This window comes from Hyaena hyaena, unplaced genomic scaffold (assembly GCF_003009895.1).
Source record: "Hyaena hyaena isolate Hyena2069 unplaced genomic scaffold, ASM300989v1 scaffold_98, whole genome shotgun sequence".
NCBI classification, from domain to species: Eukaryota; Metazoa; Chordata; class Mammalia; order Carnivora; family Hyaenidae; genus Hyaena; species Hyaena hyaena.
The window spans coordinates 2,313,098-2,326,848 of record NW_024080730.1 but is presented as its reverse complement, the minus strand read 5'-3'; the positions used below and the strand labels follow the sequence as shown (position 1 = coordinate 2,326,848).

The window sequence follows — 13,751 nt, the reverse complement described above, 5'->3', positions numbered from 1 at the left end:
CCCCCTCCCCCACTGCGGGACAGAGAGCAGGTGCCTCAGCACCCCCTGCCCCTGCCCATCCTGGACACCTGGAGACAGGCCGCCATCCCCAGTGAGGGGAGGTGGGTTGGAAGTGTCTTTCACAGACACATGTCTACGTCCTAACCCCCAGAGCCACAGAAAACGAGCTCATTTGGAAAAGGGTCTCTGCAGTTGTGACCAAGTTAAGACGAGGTCACGGTGTATTAGGGTGGCCCTGATCCAGTCACTGGTGTTCTTGGAAAAAGAGAAAACAGACGCACGGAAGACTGACAGACTAGAGGGCCGGCCGAGGACGCCAGCAGCCCCCGCAGGGCAGAGGCCTGAGGAACCGCTCCTGGGCCTCTGAAGGGAGCACAGCCCGCTGGCTCCGTGATTTTGGACTTCTGGTGTCTAGAACCATTACGCGACTACACATTCCGGATGTTCTGGGGCCGCCTGATCTGTGGTCTCTCGTTACAGCGGCCCCAGGAAGCTGATGCACGTTGCCTCCAGGCTGTCAGGGCTGGAGCGAGGCCGAGCGTCAGGAGCACAGTGCCAGGGAGGGGGCACTGGAGGGGCTGGACCCAGGGGCTCCTCTTCCTCCCGAGGGCGGGGCCTGGTCCCACGTACGGCTGTCCCTCCACAGGCCCCGCACGGGGCCTGGGCGGCTGGCCACGCCTCTGAGGCCTAATGTCCCTGTCCCCTGTCCTTGGTGGGCCTGCACCAACTGCCTCTCAGGCCGGTGACGGACCAGAGGCTCCACTTGTCCACGTGAAGAGAGCTCAAGGGACACAGGACAACCCTGTGGGGGCACAGCGGACCCCTCCACGGGCCCGGGACAATGTTTTCCACCCTTACCATGGAATTTATGTCAGAGTGCCACAATTTCATTTAAAAAATGATGTCCGTTGTTTTAATCTACTTTACAAAGTCATTTCTCCAATTTCCGCAACCGTTAAAGAATCTGGCGGTATATCGTTTATGTAAAGAACGAGTCATACGAGGGGAGGGCACTTCACGGGCTTTTCGCAAACGTGTTACTGCGGGTGAGGCCCACGTCTCGGGATGCGCAGAGGCCGGCACTCGGGGGGTCGAACCTCTAGGCTGTGCCCTGGGCAGCCAGATCGCCCTGTGCCCAAGCCCAGCCCAGTCCTCTCCACCCTGTTTCACAGCGTCTTTAGCAGAAGACCTATCCCCCGTTTTCCAATAAGCTGGATTATTCTGGGCATCGCTGACTAGTGCCCCTGAGACCTGGATCTCGGGTGGCCCTGGGGCCCGCTTGGTCTGACGGGGCAGCAGGAGCAAGTCTAGTGGCAGGTGCGCCAGCCAGACCCACGGTGGCTGGAGCGGCCAAGGAAGCCCAAGGTCACCAGCGCTGATTTAGGGGACAGAGGTGGGCATCTCTATGTTAAAGTAAAACAACGAAGCTAGTTCTGTTTCTTCCCCATTAATCCATCTTAATCAGAAACAAGAGCGTTCCAGATATCAGAGGAAAGGGAAAAAAACACAACTGGCGTTATTTTTTGGTTTCTCCTTCGAGGGTAACCCTGCATGGACACGCCGAGTAAGATCAAAGCCCCGCGCCGCAGCCAGACAGCAGGGGTTCCCCCAAGGAGGGAAACGCTGCTTGACAAGCTTTGCTTCTGCTGAGCCCACTGTGGGGACAGAACCAGGACGAACACGCGGTCAGTTACCTCCTCCATCCGGAAAGAACGGAAAATGTACACGTAGTCGCCCGGTCGGCCGACAAACCTGCGAAGAGTGGGGGTGGTGGGAGGGGGGGCAGCGCAGGGAGACCCCGAGGAGGGGGCTGGGCCCCCCTGTACCACACCCCCAGGCTGAGCCAGAACCGCTGTGCTGTGTCGAGTTCCAGGGACTCCCAAACCCACGGAGGTGAGAGGAGACGGAACCTCAGTGGGAAACCAAGAGGCAAGGGCCCCTCCCCCACAGGGGGCAGGGTGGGGGTGGGGAACGGAGGCTAAGCAGCCGGACAGAGGACCCTGCCACCTGCCAGGTCAAGTCAGGTGGGGGAGGGGAGGTCCCGGAGGCAGCCTCTCCATCCCCTGCAGGACGTTCAGGGCAGGGACCTCCCAGGGCCTGCTCCGCTGTCCTGCATGATCTCAGGGGAGCCCCGACCCCTTGGCTGGGCTCTGTGACCCTGGGGTGGGAGGGTGGCCACGAAACCACACGATGCTGAGGAAGAGGACTTTGGAGAGGTTCTGGGATCAGACCTGCTAGCCCCTGGCAGGAGGGGCGCTGGGAGTCTTGGGGCGGTTGGCCACAAGCCCCTCCAAGCCCAGGGTGGCACAGACGGTCCTGGCATAGGGTTCACCCACCACTAACCGGAACAACAGGCTAGCTGTGACTCTGCCCTTCTCCTGACACCCCAACTTGGTCATCCCGCCCTCCTATGAGGGCACCTGGAGCTTGCTGCCCGGGGTCCCCGCTGCCTAGAGTCCCTGCTGTCTGGGGTCCCCGTTGCCTGGGGTTCCCCACTGCCTGGGATCCCCACTGCCCAGGGTCCCCGCTGTCCGGGGTCCATGCTGCCTGGGGTCCCCATTGTCTGGGGTCCCTGCTGCCCAGGGTCCCCGCTGTCCGGGGTCCCTGATGTCCGGGGTCCCTGCTGTCTGGGGTCCCCGCTGCCCAGGGTTCCCCACTGTCTGGGACCCCGGTAGAAGCCCGGTCTCTCCATGAGCTCGGTGGCAGTGAGAGCCACACTGAGCACTCTGCCCTGGGCCTTGACCCCCACCCACAGGGAGGTGGGGGAGAGTCGCTACCACACTGGGAGGAGCACGTTGGGAAAGACAGTTTCAGTAACTGAAGTCCCTACCTGCCTTTGAAGAAAGCCACGTAAAAGATGGGGGTGTAGGAATTCACGAACTTTAGCAGGAAAGCCTTGAAGATGAGCCTCTCCTCGAAGCTCTTCTCTGTCTTTGGGACCTCTAGAAGGAGTGAGACACACGTGACCACTTGCCTCCCCCCCCATGCGAACGAAGCTCAGAGAAGGTAAGCGAGCACCTGAGGCCCCGCGGCAGGAAGGTGGCCAAGGTCGCACACTCACCAATCTTGGTGAGCCACCTGGCGATGCAGCCGTACACCTCGTCCAGGAGGATGATGACCACCAGGTTGATGATGACCGCGGTGGCCGTGACCGTGACCCGGATGTTGGACCGCACGGACGGGGAGGAGTTCATGGCCAAGGCTGCAGCTGTGGAGATCCTGTAGATGATGACTCCCAGGACGATGGCGAAGGTCACCGCGATCTGCAGAGGGAGGAGGTCCCGTCAGAGACCCCATGCCCCCTGGCTCCGCCCCCCGCCTGGCTCCGCCCCCCGCCTGGCTCCGCCCCTGCCCAGCTCCGCCCCCACGCCTGCAGCAACTCCACTTCAACAGGGAGATGGGCTCTCCTCACCCCCTCTACTCGATGGCAGAAAACCTTCACAGATAGATGAATGAGGGATTAGTTTCTGCTTTATGAAAAAAGACTGAGTTCAGAGAGACTAAGTAGCCAGGCCAGGGCACCCAGCTCACCAGCCGGGACTTACTGGGTGAGACCACCAAGCCTGACATTCCCGGGGTCTCTGCTGCTGCCTGCCGCGGGGCACCGAGCCTCCTTGCCCGCCCACTGGCCCCAGCAGGGCACAGGGTGGTTGAAACCCCAGGGGCCCGCCTGGCTGGTGTGAGCCAGGCTGACTTTGCGGGGAGGGCTTTTGTGGCCCTGAGTGGGAGGCAGGCGGTAACGGAGGTTGGGGGGGGCAGCCCCAATATTGGGCAGGCAGGGCCGCAGGCCTGGCTGGGACAGACAGACTGGGACCCTTCTCCCAACCTCTCCAGGAGCTCAGCGCTCACCTGGCCACACCTACCAGTGGCCCAGAACATTCCAGCAAACTCAGGCTGGTGGCTGCCTGGGAGGCGGCTGAGCACTGCTGGGATGGTGACTTTATTCCACGTGGAGCAGTCTCTCTGCCTGGGTTCCTCTTCCTCAGAGGCCCTAACTCCCCGGACAACCCCATCCTCACACTGTCCTGAAGACGCGGACAGCCCCCGCCCCCCACCAGGACGCACTGAGGACGGATTGTGGCTGAGTCCAGCTGCCGGCCAAGCCTGACTCCACCTGTGGGCAAGGCCCCGTGCCCTGCCCGTTCCCTTCTATGTGACCCGTGTCGCTTCCTCCCGTGAAGGGTGCGGAGGGCAGGCCCTGCCCCGTCAGGCTGGTTGCTCGCGGCTCCTGGGACCGCCCTGCAGAGGCATGGGGCTATGCCCTGCGTCTCAGGTCACAGCTTGGAAAGTCTGCGGCTGCCGCACCCCGACGGAGGCTGCTGCCATCAGAAATCTAGGAAAACTCCTATATTAAACTTCGCTTTTGCACACAGCTGTGGGTGCCCGGCGGTGACCACACCCTGCTCAGGAAGCCTTGGCAGCCCACGCCACACCCTGACCCAGCTCCCTGGCCAGCTCTGGGAGCCAGGGCTTTCCTCGGAAACTCCCTGGCTCCTGCCAAGGGGCCCCTCCCGGGGGAGGGCACCACCCTGGCCCCAGCGACGGCCCCGAGCCAGCACACGGAGGTGCAGACGGGCAGCAGACCCACAGGGTGACTCAGTGAGGAGGGTGTCCCCCTCTCCCTGCCCAGGGGCGGCGTGCCCCCTCGACAGCCTCACTTCCCATGGGCAATCCCCCCTCTGGGTTTAAAGGGCCCCAGGGGTCTGGCTGGTGTGTTCACAGTGGCCTGCCCGGGCCCGGGAACGTGGGGGCGCACTCGACCAGGGTTTGCTCAGCGAGCAAAGCTCCTGGGTGGGGGACAGAGCTGGGACTGATTCATCCCTGAGGGATGAAGACATTCCCCAACACCTCCAGTCGGGTTCACACAGAGCAGGGGCACTCCAGGGGCAAGGCGCCTGAGTGGCACCTGGTGGCCTGGGGAGAGGGACAAGCCTGTTTGTGACCTGTTTCCTCGTCAGCAGGAGGGGGTGGTATCAGGCTAGGCAGGCTGTGAGGACTCAGTGGGACCCCCCGCAAGGCTCTCAGGCCACTGGCCACAAACTGGGCACCGGTCCACGGCAGCCAACCCCAGGCCCTGGGTACTAGCCCACACCTAACACAAAGCCCCCGGGTGGACAAGCGGCCAGCCATTTTTACAGTGCCCGCAGGTGGCCCCGACCTCTTGGGGAGGATGAAAGAACAGCTAGCAGGGGGCTGAGGCCTTCCAAGGATGAGACTCAACCAATGTGGGGTGAAAGCCCCCAAAGAGCCAGGGCGTTGGCGGATTTAAAGCAGCAGGGTTGGTGATTCACAGACCCTGGGCCTCGTGGCTGCCTCGGACATGGGACACGCGGGCGCTGCCTGCGAAGCGGCTCCTGACTTGTGTCCTGTCTGTGTGTTATTTATTTCATGATTTTCTTTAAAAAAATCCTCAGTTTTGTCTTAACATGTGGAATTTCAGGTTTGAACGACTAATTACTTCAACGTGTCACCCTAGGGGTGAAAGACGGGTATCGGGGACCGCAGGATGCCATCTCACGTACCCTGGGGCACGTGGGTCCCCTTGGGGTCTCTGTGGAATCCTGGTCCCCTCCCATTTTAGGGGGCAGTGGTGGGGCCTCCCCCCACCCTACATCCTGGGACAAGAGCAGACGGCACATGGTCGCCCGACTCTGGTCTCGGTGAGCACACAGCTCTCCCTGTGGGCCTCCCGGTCTCTCCCACCTCAGCCTTCCGGAACTTACCATGAAGACAATGGAGACCAAGTTGGTGACGTAGGCCGTGAATCGATCTCTCCAGGTCAGCTTCACCTTGTCTGTCTGCAACAGGAAACAACACTGGGTCACCCGGTGGGAGCCAACGCGGTGGAAAGAGGTCTGTGCGCACACGGTTGGTGGGGGGGGGGGGGCGGTAAACGACTTGGACAAACGGAAATACTCAGAACACCTTTTAAACAAATGCTTGCAGGTGACGAGTGAAAGCAGACACCCAGCGTCCAGGGAGGGGTCTGGGGTCTGACCGCCTGTCAAACGACGTCACGTAATCGTAGAAATAGCGTTTAAAAACGTGGTTTGTCTGTGTCGAGGGCATCACGGCGCCCAATGCCTTTCTAAAATAGATGCTGAGACCCACGTCTGGAAGAAGGAGCCTGCGTCTGTGCAATGTCTCACGTGGGAGGTGAGACGATCTAAGGTGTTTTGCTCTCTGCCACCCAGACCATAATAGTTATTTTTCCTCGGCGGGACAAGCCGAAACAGGCAGCTGGCTCTGCAAGGTAACACCTGCCGGCCGCGTAGCAACGGTGAAATGTGGCGCCTCGTGGCCCCAAGGCCCCCTGGCTCGGGGGCAGCCCAGTCTGGCGGGCCCGTGCGTAGCAGCCGGTCACTAACCCGCGAGGTTTCAAGAACAGGGGTGGATTTTTAAATGAGGATATGCATGTATCTATCAGGTCAGACAGTGCAGGCAAGGGCATCGCATGGACGCCGCGCGTCCGGGGCCGGGGGGCATGCGTGTTAGTGGGAGAACGAGAAGCAGGCAGCTGTGACAAGCATGATTCACAAGCTCCAAGTAAGACCGGGCCCCCCCTCACCCCCCCACCCCGATCTCGGACCCACCGTAGCCATGCAGTGACATCTCAACACACGTCACAGCTCGACGGGTGAGGGAGGAAGGCACAGCGGCGTGGACATGAATGTTAAGAAAAGGACACAACAGACTTCGTGGAGGAGAAACACAACGGACTTCAATCGTCGGCAAACAAGCCAACACTCGCGTTGCCCCGAAGTAGAAAAGTACCAATTTCACCCCCGCCATGGCTGTCTTAACCCTCTGCTTCCATTTGTTTGGTGACTCCTCTGGAATATGCCGGCACTTCTGAGGGCGGGTGGGGGGAACAAGAGAGCACCGTGGGGTGAAGTGTGGCGAGGCTCGGGGGCCGGGGGGGCCTGACCCCAGCACCCCCTCGGCGGCAAGCTCGCCCTTCGTGGGCTGGCTGCCAAGGCTGATTCCGGTTCTGGGCGTTTGGAGCCACTAAGGGGTGGCGGCAAAAGTCTGGGCACGGGAGGCGGGGCTTTCGAGATGGACCCCAGCGGGGAAGGCCGGGCGGGGCTCTGAAACGCCCACTGGTGAGATGGCCACTGTCCTCCGGATGGCGGGCAGCAGGCAGAGACAGGTTACTCTGAGCAGTTTAGGCTGGTGGAGGAAGCCACGCCCAGAAGTGCAAGTTCATATGCCAAATAAGGGGCAGGTCTCTTTTTCTTTCATAACTGAATTTGGTGCCTTAGCTGGGGGAGCAATTACAGCCATAAAGCAGCCGCTAGGAGCCCAATGAAACAGAGGAGAAAATCCGGGGTGTGCCCGCCAGAAGCACACGAGCCCTGGGGTCACCACCGGAGTCCTGCGTGAAGGAACCGGGCACCTCTGCTGTTCTCATGACCATGGCCAAGAGGCGGAGTCACAGAGTCCGGGAGGCGCCCTTGGCACGTCTGCCCAGATCTGCCATTCGGGCTTGGTTAAGTCACTCGACTTCAATGGATGTCATGTGTGCCACAAAGCCTACTGCTAAGAGGTGCCACCGTGAAGCCACGTGGACGGTCTCGTGGGCCGTACGGGCTGGGGGAGGGGGAGGCCGCACTGAACGCAGGTCTCGGCGGCCCACCGTGAGGCCCGCAGGGCGGTGTCCACACTCTCCCTCTAGGAGGAGGCAGTGAGCTGGAGAGTCTAACGGGCCTGATCAAAGCTGCTGGGCGCCTGCTCCGAAGGCAGGGGGCACGAGAATGTGCACACGTTCTGATCTGTTTAACTGAAAAGACGACCTCATCTGGGGTGACGACTCACACCCTTGCGCTCATCTGCAATCCCACTCGAACCCTAAGAGCGTGTGCAGGGAGATGCACCCCCTTCCCGGCCGCAGCAGGGCTAAGCCGGGCTCTTGCCGGGCTCCAGGAGCTGTGGCCTGAGGGGGGGGTTCTGGCCAACTGCCGCTGCGGGCGCCTGGAGCGAGCAAACCCTGACCGCGGACCACGCTTAATAGGAGATGCCCAGGGTTCACCTCGTCTGCCCCAGAGGCCGAGAGCGTGACTGTGGCCCGGGGGGCTCGGGGAGCGTGTTTCCCACCCTCCAAGGACTGACAGAGACTTCCCCAGCCGCAGGTGGGGGCCGACGGGGGCCAGCGCACTCCACGTGTGTCCCAGGGCACGGAAAACACATTCCTTACAGCCACACACTCCAGAGGCTGCACACAGAAGGCAGCCAGTTTCAATGAGAGGTTCGGGGAGAAACAAAGTTGCTTATTATGCACAGGTGGTGACCTTGAGGATGTCATAAAGCACCTCTCTCTCATTCCCACGTCTGTGAGGGAAACGGAATTGGCTGTTTGCTCGGGGATGCTGGTTGGGCAAACCCTCCGACTGCATAATTCAACATCGAGTGCAAGGGGTGCGCACACTGAATGTCAAGTGTCCTGTGAAAAAGCTACAAAGCTACCTGGTCCTTGATGGTGACATGCTGGCTGAGGTCTGAGATGCCCCAGGACAGGTCAAGGAGGTGGACCCACAGCAGAGCTTGGCAAACTTCAGCCTGTGGACCAACCCTGGCCCCTTGCTTGTTTTGTTAGATAAAGTTTTATTGGAACCCTGCCCTGAGATATTTATTATCTGGCCCCTGTTTGGAGTCTGGGCCCTGGTCTACACCACGGACAAGTGCACGGTGCTTGCTGACTCCCAGGCTGCACCGCGGACGAGCACAGGGTGTTTGCTGACCCCTGGTCTACACTGCTGACGGGCGCACGGTGTTTTTAGGAAAGCCAACCGGCAGTGGCCACCGTACCTCTTTGTTTTTGGATTCTTTCCTCAGCGACTTCTCCAAAACTCTGGCTTCGTATTCGGCTCTGGGATGATCCTGTGAAAAAACCAAGTCGACACGGGGCCGTGTTAATTGTGCGATTGCGACCCTCCACGTGAGCCCACAAGACAAACTCAGCCCTTGGCCTCGGGCGCCCTGGGGGGCAGTTCATGGCTTGGCTGCTGTCCCCTTCCCGTCCAGGACTCTCGCCCTCGCTGGGAAGCCCGACCTCTGGGCGTCCGCGTCCGGAGGCAGGCGGTGTGCGCGAGGCTGCGGCCCCCGCCCGGCCGCCCACTTCCCGTCCTGAGCGCCCAGCCATGAACTGGCCCCCGAGACGGTCTGGCGGGGGCCGTGGGGGTCGGAAGGCGGCAGTGCGCGTCAGCGAGCGCGGGCAGACCCGAGGCGCCGGCCTCGGGCGAGCCCAGAGCAGGTCAGCGAGGGTGCGCTGGAACGGAAGAACAGGGTTAAGAGAGGCCCGGAGGAGGGGAGGAAGCAGAGAGCCCTGCCCGCGGTGGAAGCCGGGAGCCGCGCGGCACAGACGCATCGGTGCGGGAGGAGGCCCTCTTCCGGGGAGACAGGCCGCGGGGGGGCAGAGGAGTGACAAAAATCCAAACCTTGACCGCCTCCTTCGGGGAACCAGGACGTAAAAACAGAAACAAAAAGACTGCGTTACTTTGTGTTGTTTTTCTAAGAAACCGGCCGCGTCCTCTTGAGTTCACGTTCTTAACTAGGAAGAAAGCAGGTGGACGCAGTGGACCAGGCGGGCGCGGGGCTGCGCGGGTCGCTCCCGCAGCGCATGGGGCTTCGGGGCCCCAGGGGTGTCGGAGACTCGGGGGGAGGGCACGCAGGCCAGCCCACTGCGCTGGCTGCCAGCTCGGGGTCAGACCCCTCCTGGAGGGGCTGCCTTCCCCTCAGTGACCAGCTCCCCCGGGGGCCCTACAGCCTTGGGGGGGCGGAGGCTCCCTGTGGGGAACTCCTTCCAGTGGGGACCGGTGTCCAACGGCTCTGACAGCCACCCTAAAACCAAGCCTCTGAGCTGTCGGGGTGAAATCACGGGGAGGGTCCCCGAGGGGTGGAACAAAGGGGAACGCCCCCCACCATGGCCCCTTGCTTTCCCCCAACCACAGGCACATCACTCTAAATCTCCTAAAAGAATGCTAAGGCTGCTTTTTGTTCTACTTGGATATTTCCACAGAAAGTTACAAGGCCAGGTGGAGGCCAGGTGGACGGCTGGGCCGTGGGGCAGGGCGCCGGGTGCCACGTGGGGCTGCACCCCGAAAGAGCTGCCGCCGGTGGTGGGTAGCCGGGTGCCCGGTCCTGGGCCCTCCCCGCAGCCGGGCCCTGCTCCAGATCTACTGACCCTTTAAGACCCCCTGAAGCCCCCTGAGCGAGGACTACTCCTCAATGTGCATTTGAGAGGCGTGGACACCGAGGCGCAGAGATGCCCGGGTCACACGGCGAGGGCGGGACCCAGCCGCCTGGCGCCTGAGGACGCGTGTCTCTCTGAGCCGCTGTGGCTCTCTCACCCCATGTCTATCGACGGCACTGTCGGCACGCAGTCCGGCACCGGCCTCCCTGGCTGACCAGGAGCCTGCCCTTCCGTCCCAGGGGGCGTGGCGTGTGGGGAAACACAGAGGACTTAACGACATCAGTGGAAGATGATGTCCATGTCACAGTGAAAGTGCATGAGAGGTTTCTTAAAAAAAAAAAAGCATGTAGGGCTGCCTGGCTGGCTTAGTTGGAAGAGCACGTGATTCTTGACCTTGGGGTCATGAGTTCAAGCCTCAAGTTGGGGTACAGTTTATTTATTTTTAAATATTTTTATTTATTTCTAGCAGAGAGAGAGAGACAGCGTGAGCAGGGGAGGGTCAGAGAGAGAGGGAGTCACAGAATCTGAAACAGGCTCCAGGCTCTGAGCTGGCAGTCAGCACAGAGCCCGACGTGGGGCTCGAACCCACGAACCCTGAGATCATGACCTAAGCGAAAGTCGGACGCCTAACCGACTAAGCCACCCAGGCACCCCGTACTGTTTACTTTAAAAATAAAATAACACAGGGGCGCCTGGGTGGCTCAGTCGGTTAAGCGTCCGACTTTGGCTCAGGTCATGATCTCACAGTTCGTGGGTTCGAGCCCGGCGTCGGGCTCTGTGCTGACAGCTCCGAGCCTGGAGCTGCTTCGGATTCTGTGTCTCCCTCTCTCTTTGACCCTCCCCCGCTCACGCTCTGTCTCTCTCTCTCTCAGAAATAAATAAAACATTAAAAAAAATCAAAATAAAATAAAAACATGAAAAAAAATTAAGAAACCATAAAAAACAAACAACAAGCACGTGTTTCATAAAAGTCAGTTTCAGGGCCTGCGCTGCAGCCCTGCCCTGTCCGCGCTCAGTGTGGGGGCCGCTCTCCTTAGTCCGTCTCCTGCCCCAGGGAATTCTGGTCGGAGCTACCAATTCCGGATGGGGCAGTGGCCAGGGTGCCTCGGGGCAGGGGCCTCCCCAGCCAGGCCCGACTGCAGGCGGAGAGCGAGGCTGGCCCTCCTGGACCCGCCCGGCCACCCCAGACGTGACGGGGTCAGTGCGGGGGGGCCGGGCTGTCCTCGGGGGCTTCGAGACGGAAGGCTCGGAGATGCAGGCCCCAGGGAGACGGACGGGGCCGCCGCCGCCAGCAGCCGGGCCTAGGCTTCCCCGTGAGTCCCTGGGAGCTGACCGGCTCGGGGCAGGGGCGGGGCGTGGGGATCGCAGGGACAAACCCACTCACCTCCTCCTCCTCGAAGCCCGTGAGGTCCCAGCGGTAGTTGAGCCGCATCTGTTTCCGTTTCCAGTGCTCCATGAAGGTGGCGGCTGCGGGCAGGGAGAAAAGGCAAAGCCATCGATGACGTAGGGGCAGCGAGGGTGAGACCTTCACGCGAGTTACCCTGCTCTGCCGTCCCTCAGACCCTGCAGGACAGGGACACTCACTTTCCCGTTTTACAGACGGGAAAACTGAGGCACAGGAAGTCAAGTCCCCACCAAGGTTACTCGGCCAGCCAGCGAGAGGCCAGGCAGGGCTGCCCTCCTAACATCCTGCTTTGTCAATCTTGAGGACCCCTGGGTCACGGGTGGGTGTCCTGAGGTCACAAAAGGCGTGGTGTGGGCCAAGGTCACTCACTCAAGCTCTAAACTCATGGAGAGGGTCTGATGGCTGAGCTGCACTCTTAGCTGTAATCCCAACAGACTAGACATGGTTCAAATGCTGCCTCCTCCAGGAAGCCCCTGATCATCCCCCTCAGTGTCAGAAAAAACCCAACTCCTCTTGGGACCTCTCTAGCTCATGGTGTCCACACCACCTTCCATTATGAGCCTTTTCCCGGTACGGGGGCCCTTCTGGGAGCAGGGCAGGGATGACGCCCTGTCCGTCTGGATCCGCAGCCACAGCCCGGTGCCCGGCACAGACGGGGCTCAGGAGCACTCAGTGAACGAATGAAGGGCTCTTAGCACAAACACTGGGGACACGACTGCCTGAATCATCTATCACCAATGCCCCCTGCGCCCCAAAGGACGGTGGGCAGAGGCTGGGGGCCGGAGTCACGGTAAGGACGGTCACAACGTCAACCAGAGCGCTGAGCCCGCAGGCGCCTGGCACTGTTTGAAGAGCCGTCACACGAAGTCTGAGCTTGTGGAAACCTCCCAGGGGCGCCTGGGGCTCAGTCGGTCTAGTGTCCGACTTTGGCTCATGGTTCATGAGTTCGAGCCCCTCACTGGGACTCACTAACAGTGCAGAGCCTGCTTGGGATTCTCTCTCTCTGTGCCTCCCCCACTGGGGCACACTCTCTCCCTGCTCTCAAAATAAACTAATAAACTTAAAAAAGTAAACCCCCCAACAACAAGAGAACCCCAAACCCTCCCACAGTCATCACAGGAGGGAGGTGCCGTTCCATCTCCCGGTTTCCAGAGGAGGAAACTGAGGCTCGGAGGAGTGAAATGGCTTGTCTGGTAACCGGCGGTGTCAACGTGGAAATAAAGTGAGGTGGGCAGCTGCGGAGGTCTGGGCGGGCTCGGCGTGTGGTCCCTCACCGGGAAAGGACGCAGCTTCGGAACTGGCGAGGAGGGGGTCTGAGGCCAACTCGTCTCTGGATTCAGAGGGCTTTCAGTCATCCAGAAGTGCCCCTCCAGCCAGAAGTGCCCCCCTCCATCCAGAGCCCCACCCCCCCCCGTCCAGAAGCCCCCTCCTCTGCTTTAGGGAGGGGCGAGAACACGGCCTCTGAGCTCGCAGGAGTCTGTGCACAGCGGCGGCGCTTCAAGTACGCGCTGCTCAACCAGCCGGGTCCAGCCAGGAACCAGGAACCTCTCCAGGTCTTTCAAATGGGGGTGACTTAATCGTGGGAGCTGGCGGCCCAGGCAGTGGGAGAGCGGAGGGGACGAGGGCGGAGGGTGAGCGGCCGGAGGTCAGCAGCAGCAGGAGAGGCCGGGTCAGGGAGGTGGGATGACGGGAGGCAGCGCTGTCAGAGCCCACGCCCCCCCAGCAGCCCACATCACGGCGCGGGGGCGCTGGGGGCCAGGCCAGGGCGAGGCCGTACTACCTCCCAGGAAGGAAGACACAGGGGGTTTCTCCACCGACACCCGTTCCGGAAGGCACCCCCTCCTCCGTCTGCGCCTGGCGGCCCGCGGCAGCCCCTCCTTTCAGTCCTCGGACCGAGCGAGCGTGGGAACGTGCAGAAGGGCTGACCGCGCACCCCGAGAGTCGGCCTGTTTGCCTGCCCGTCCGGCCTCCTGGGTCCCCCCGCCCTGTTCCTGGGCTGGCCCATCACCACCGGCCACCTCCCCCTCCAGGGCCCACCCCCTCCCCTCCCCTCCCTTCCCCTCCCCCCTCCCCTCCCCTCACCCCCCCCTCCGCCAGTGCACTAACACCACCCCCTGCTCGTGAGGGCTCCCCTCTCCCGCGCTCCGGGCTCGGAAC

The 13,751-nt window shown here is 61.6% G+C and overlaps 1 protein-coding gene across 6 annotated transcripts in view; it reads right to left on the bottom strand.

The window, feature by feature from the left end:
* The window catches only part of ANO1 (anoctamin 1), an 80,263-nt gene that overhangs the window by 17,928 nt on the left and 48,584 nt on the right, over positions 1–13,751 (bottom strand). For 2 of the 6 annotated variants that reach the window (XM_039235527.1, XM_039235524.1), the window contains 8 exons: positions 11,574–11,656; positions 9,435–9,446; positions 8,806–8,877; positions 6,775–6,852; positions 5,724–5,798; positions 3,062–3,263; positions 2,831–2,942; positions 1,695–1,752 (listed from right to left, as the gene is read on the bottom strand). In XM_039235527.1, the coding sequence (XP_039091458.1) occupies positions 1,695–1,752; positions 2,831–2,942; positions 3,062–3,263; positions 5,724–5,798; positions 6,775–6,852; positions 8,806–8,877; positions 9,435–9,446; positions 11,574–11,656 (692 nt within the window). The remainder of the gene's footprint in view (positions 1–1,694; positions 1,753–2,830; positions 2,943–3,061; positions 3,264–5,723; positions 5,799–6,774; positions 6,853–8,805; positions 8,878–9,434; positions 9,447–11,573; positions 11,657–13,751) is intronic. The other 4 variants (XM_039235522.1, XM_039235526.1, XM_039235523.1 and 1 more) reach the window with 3 other exon arrangements.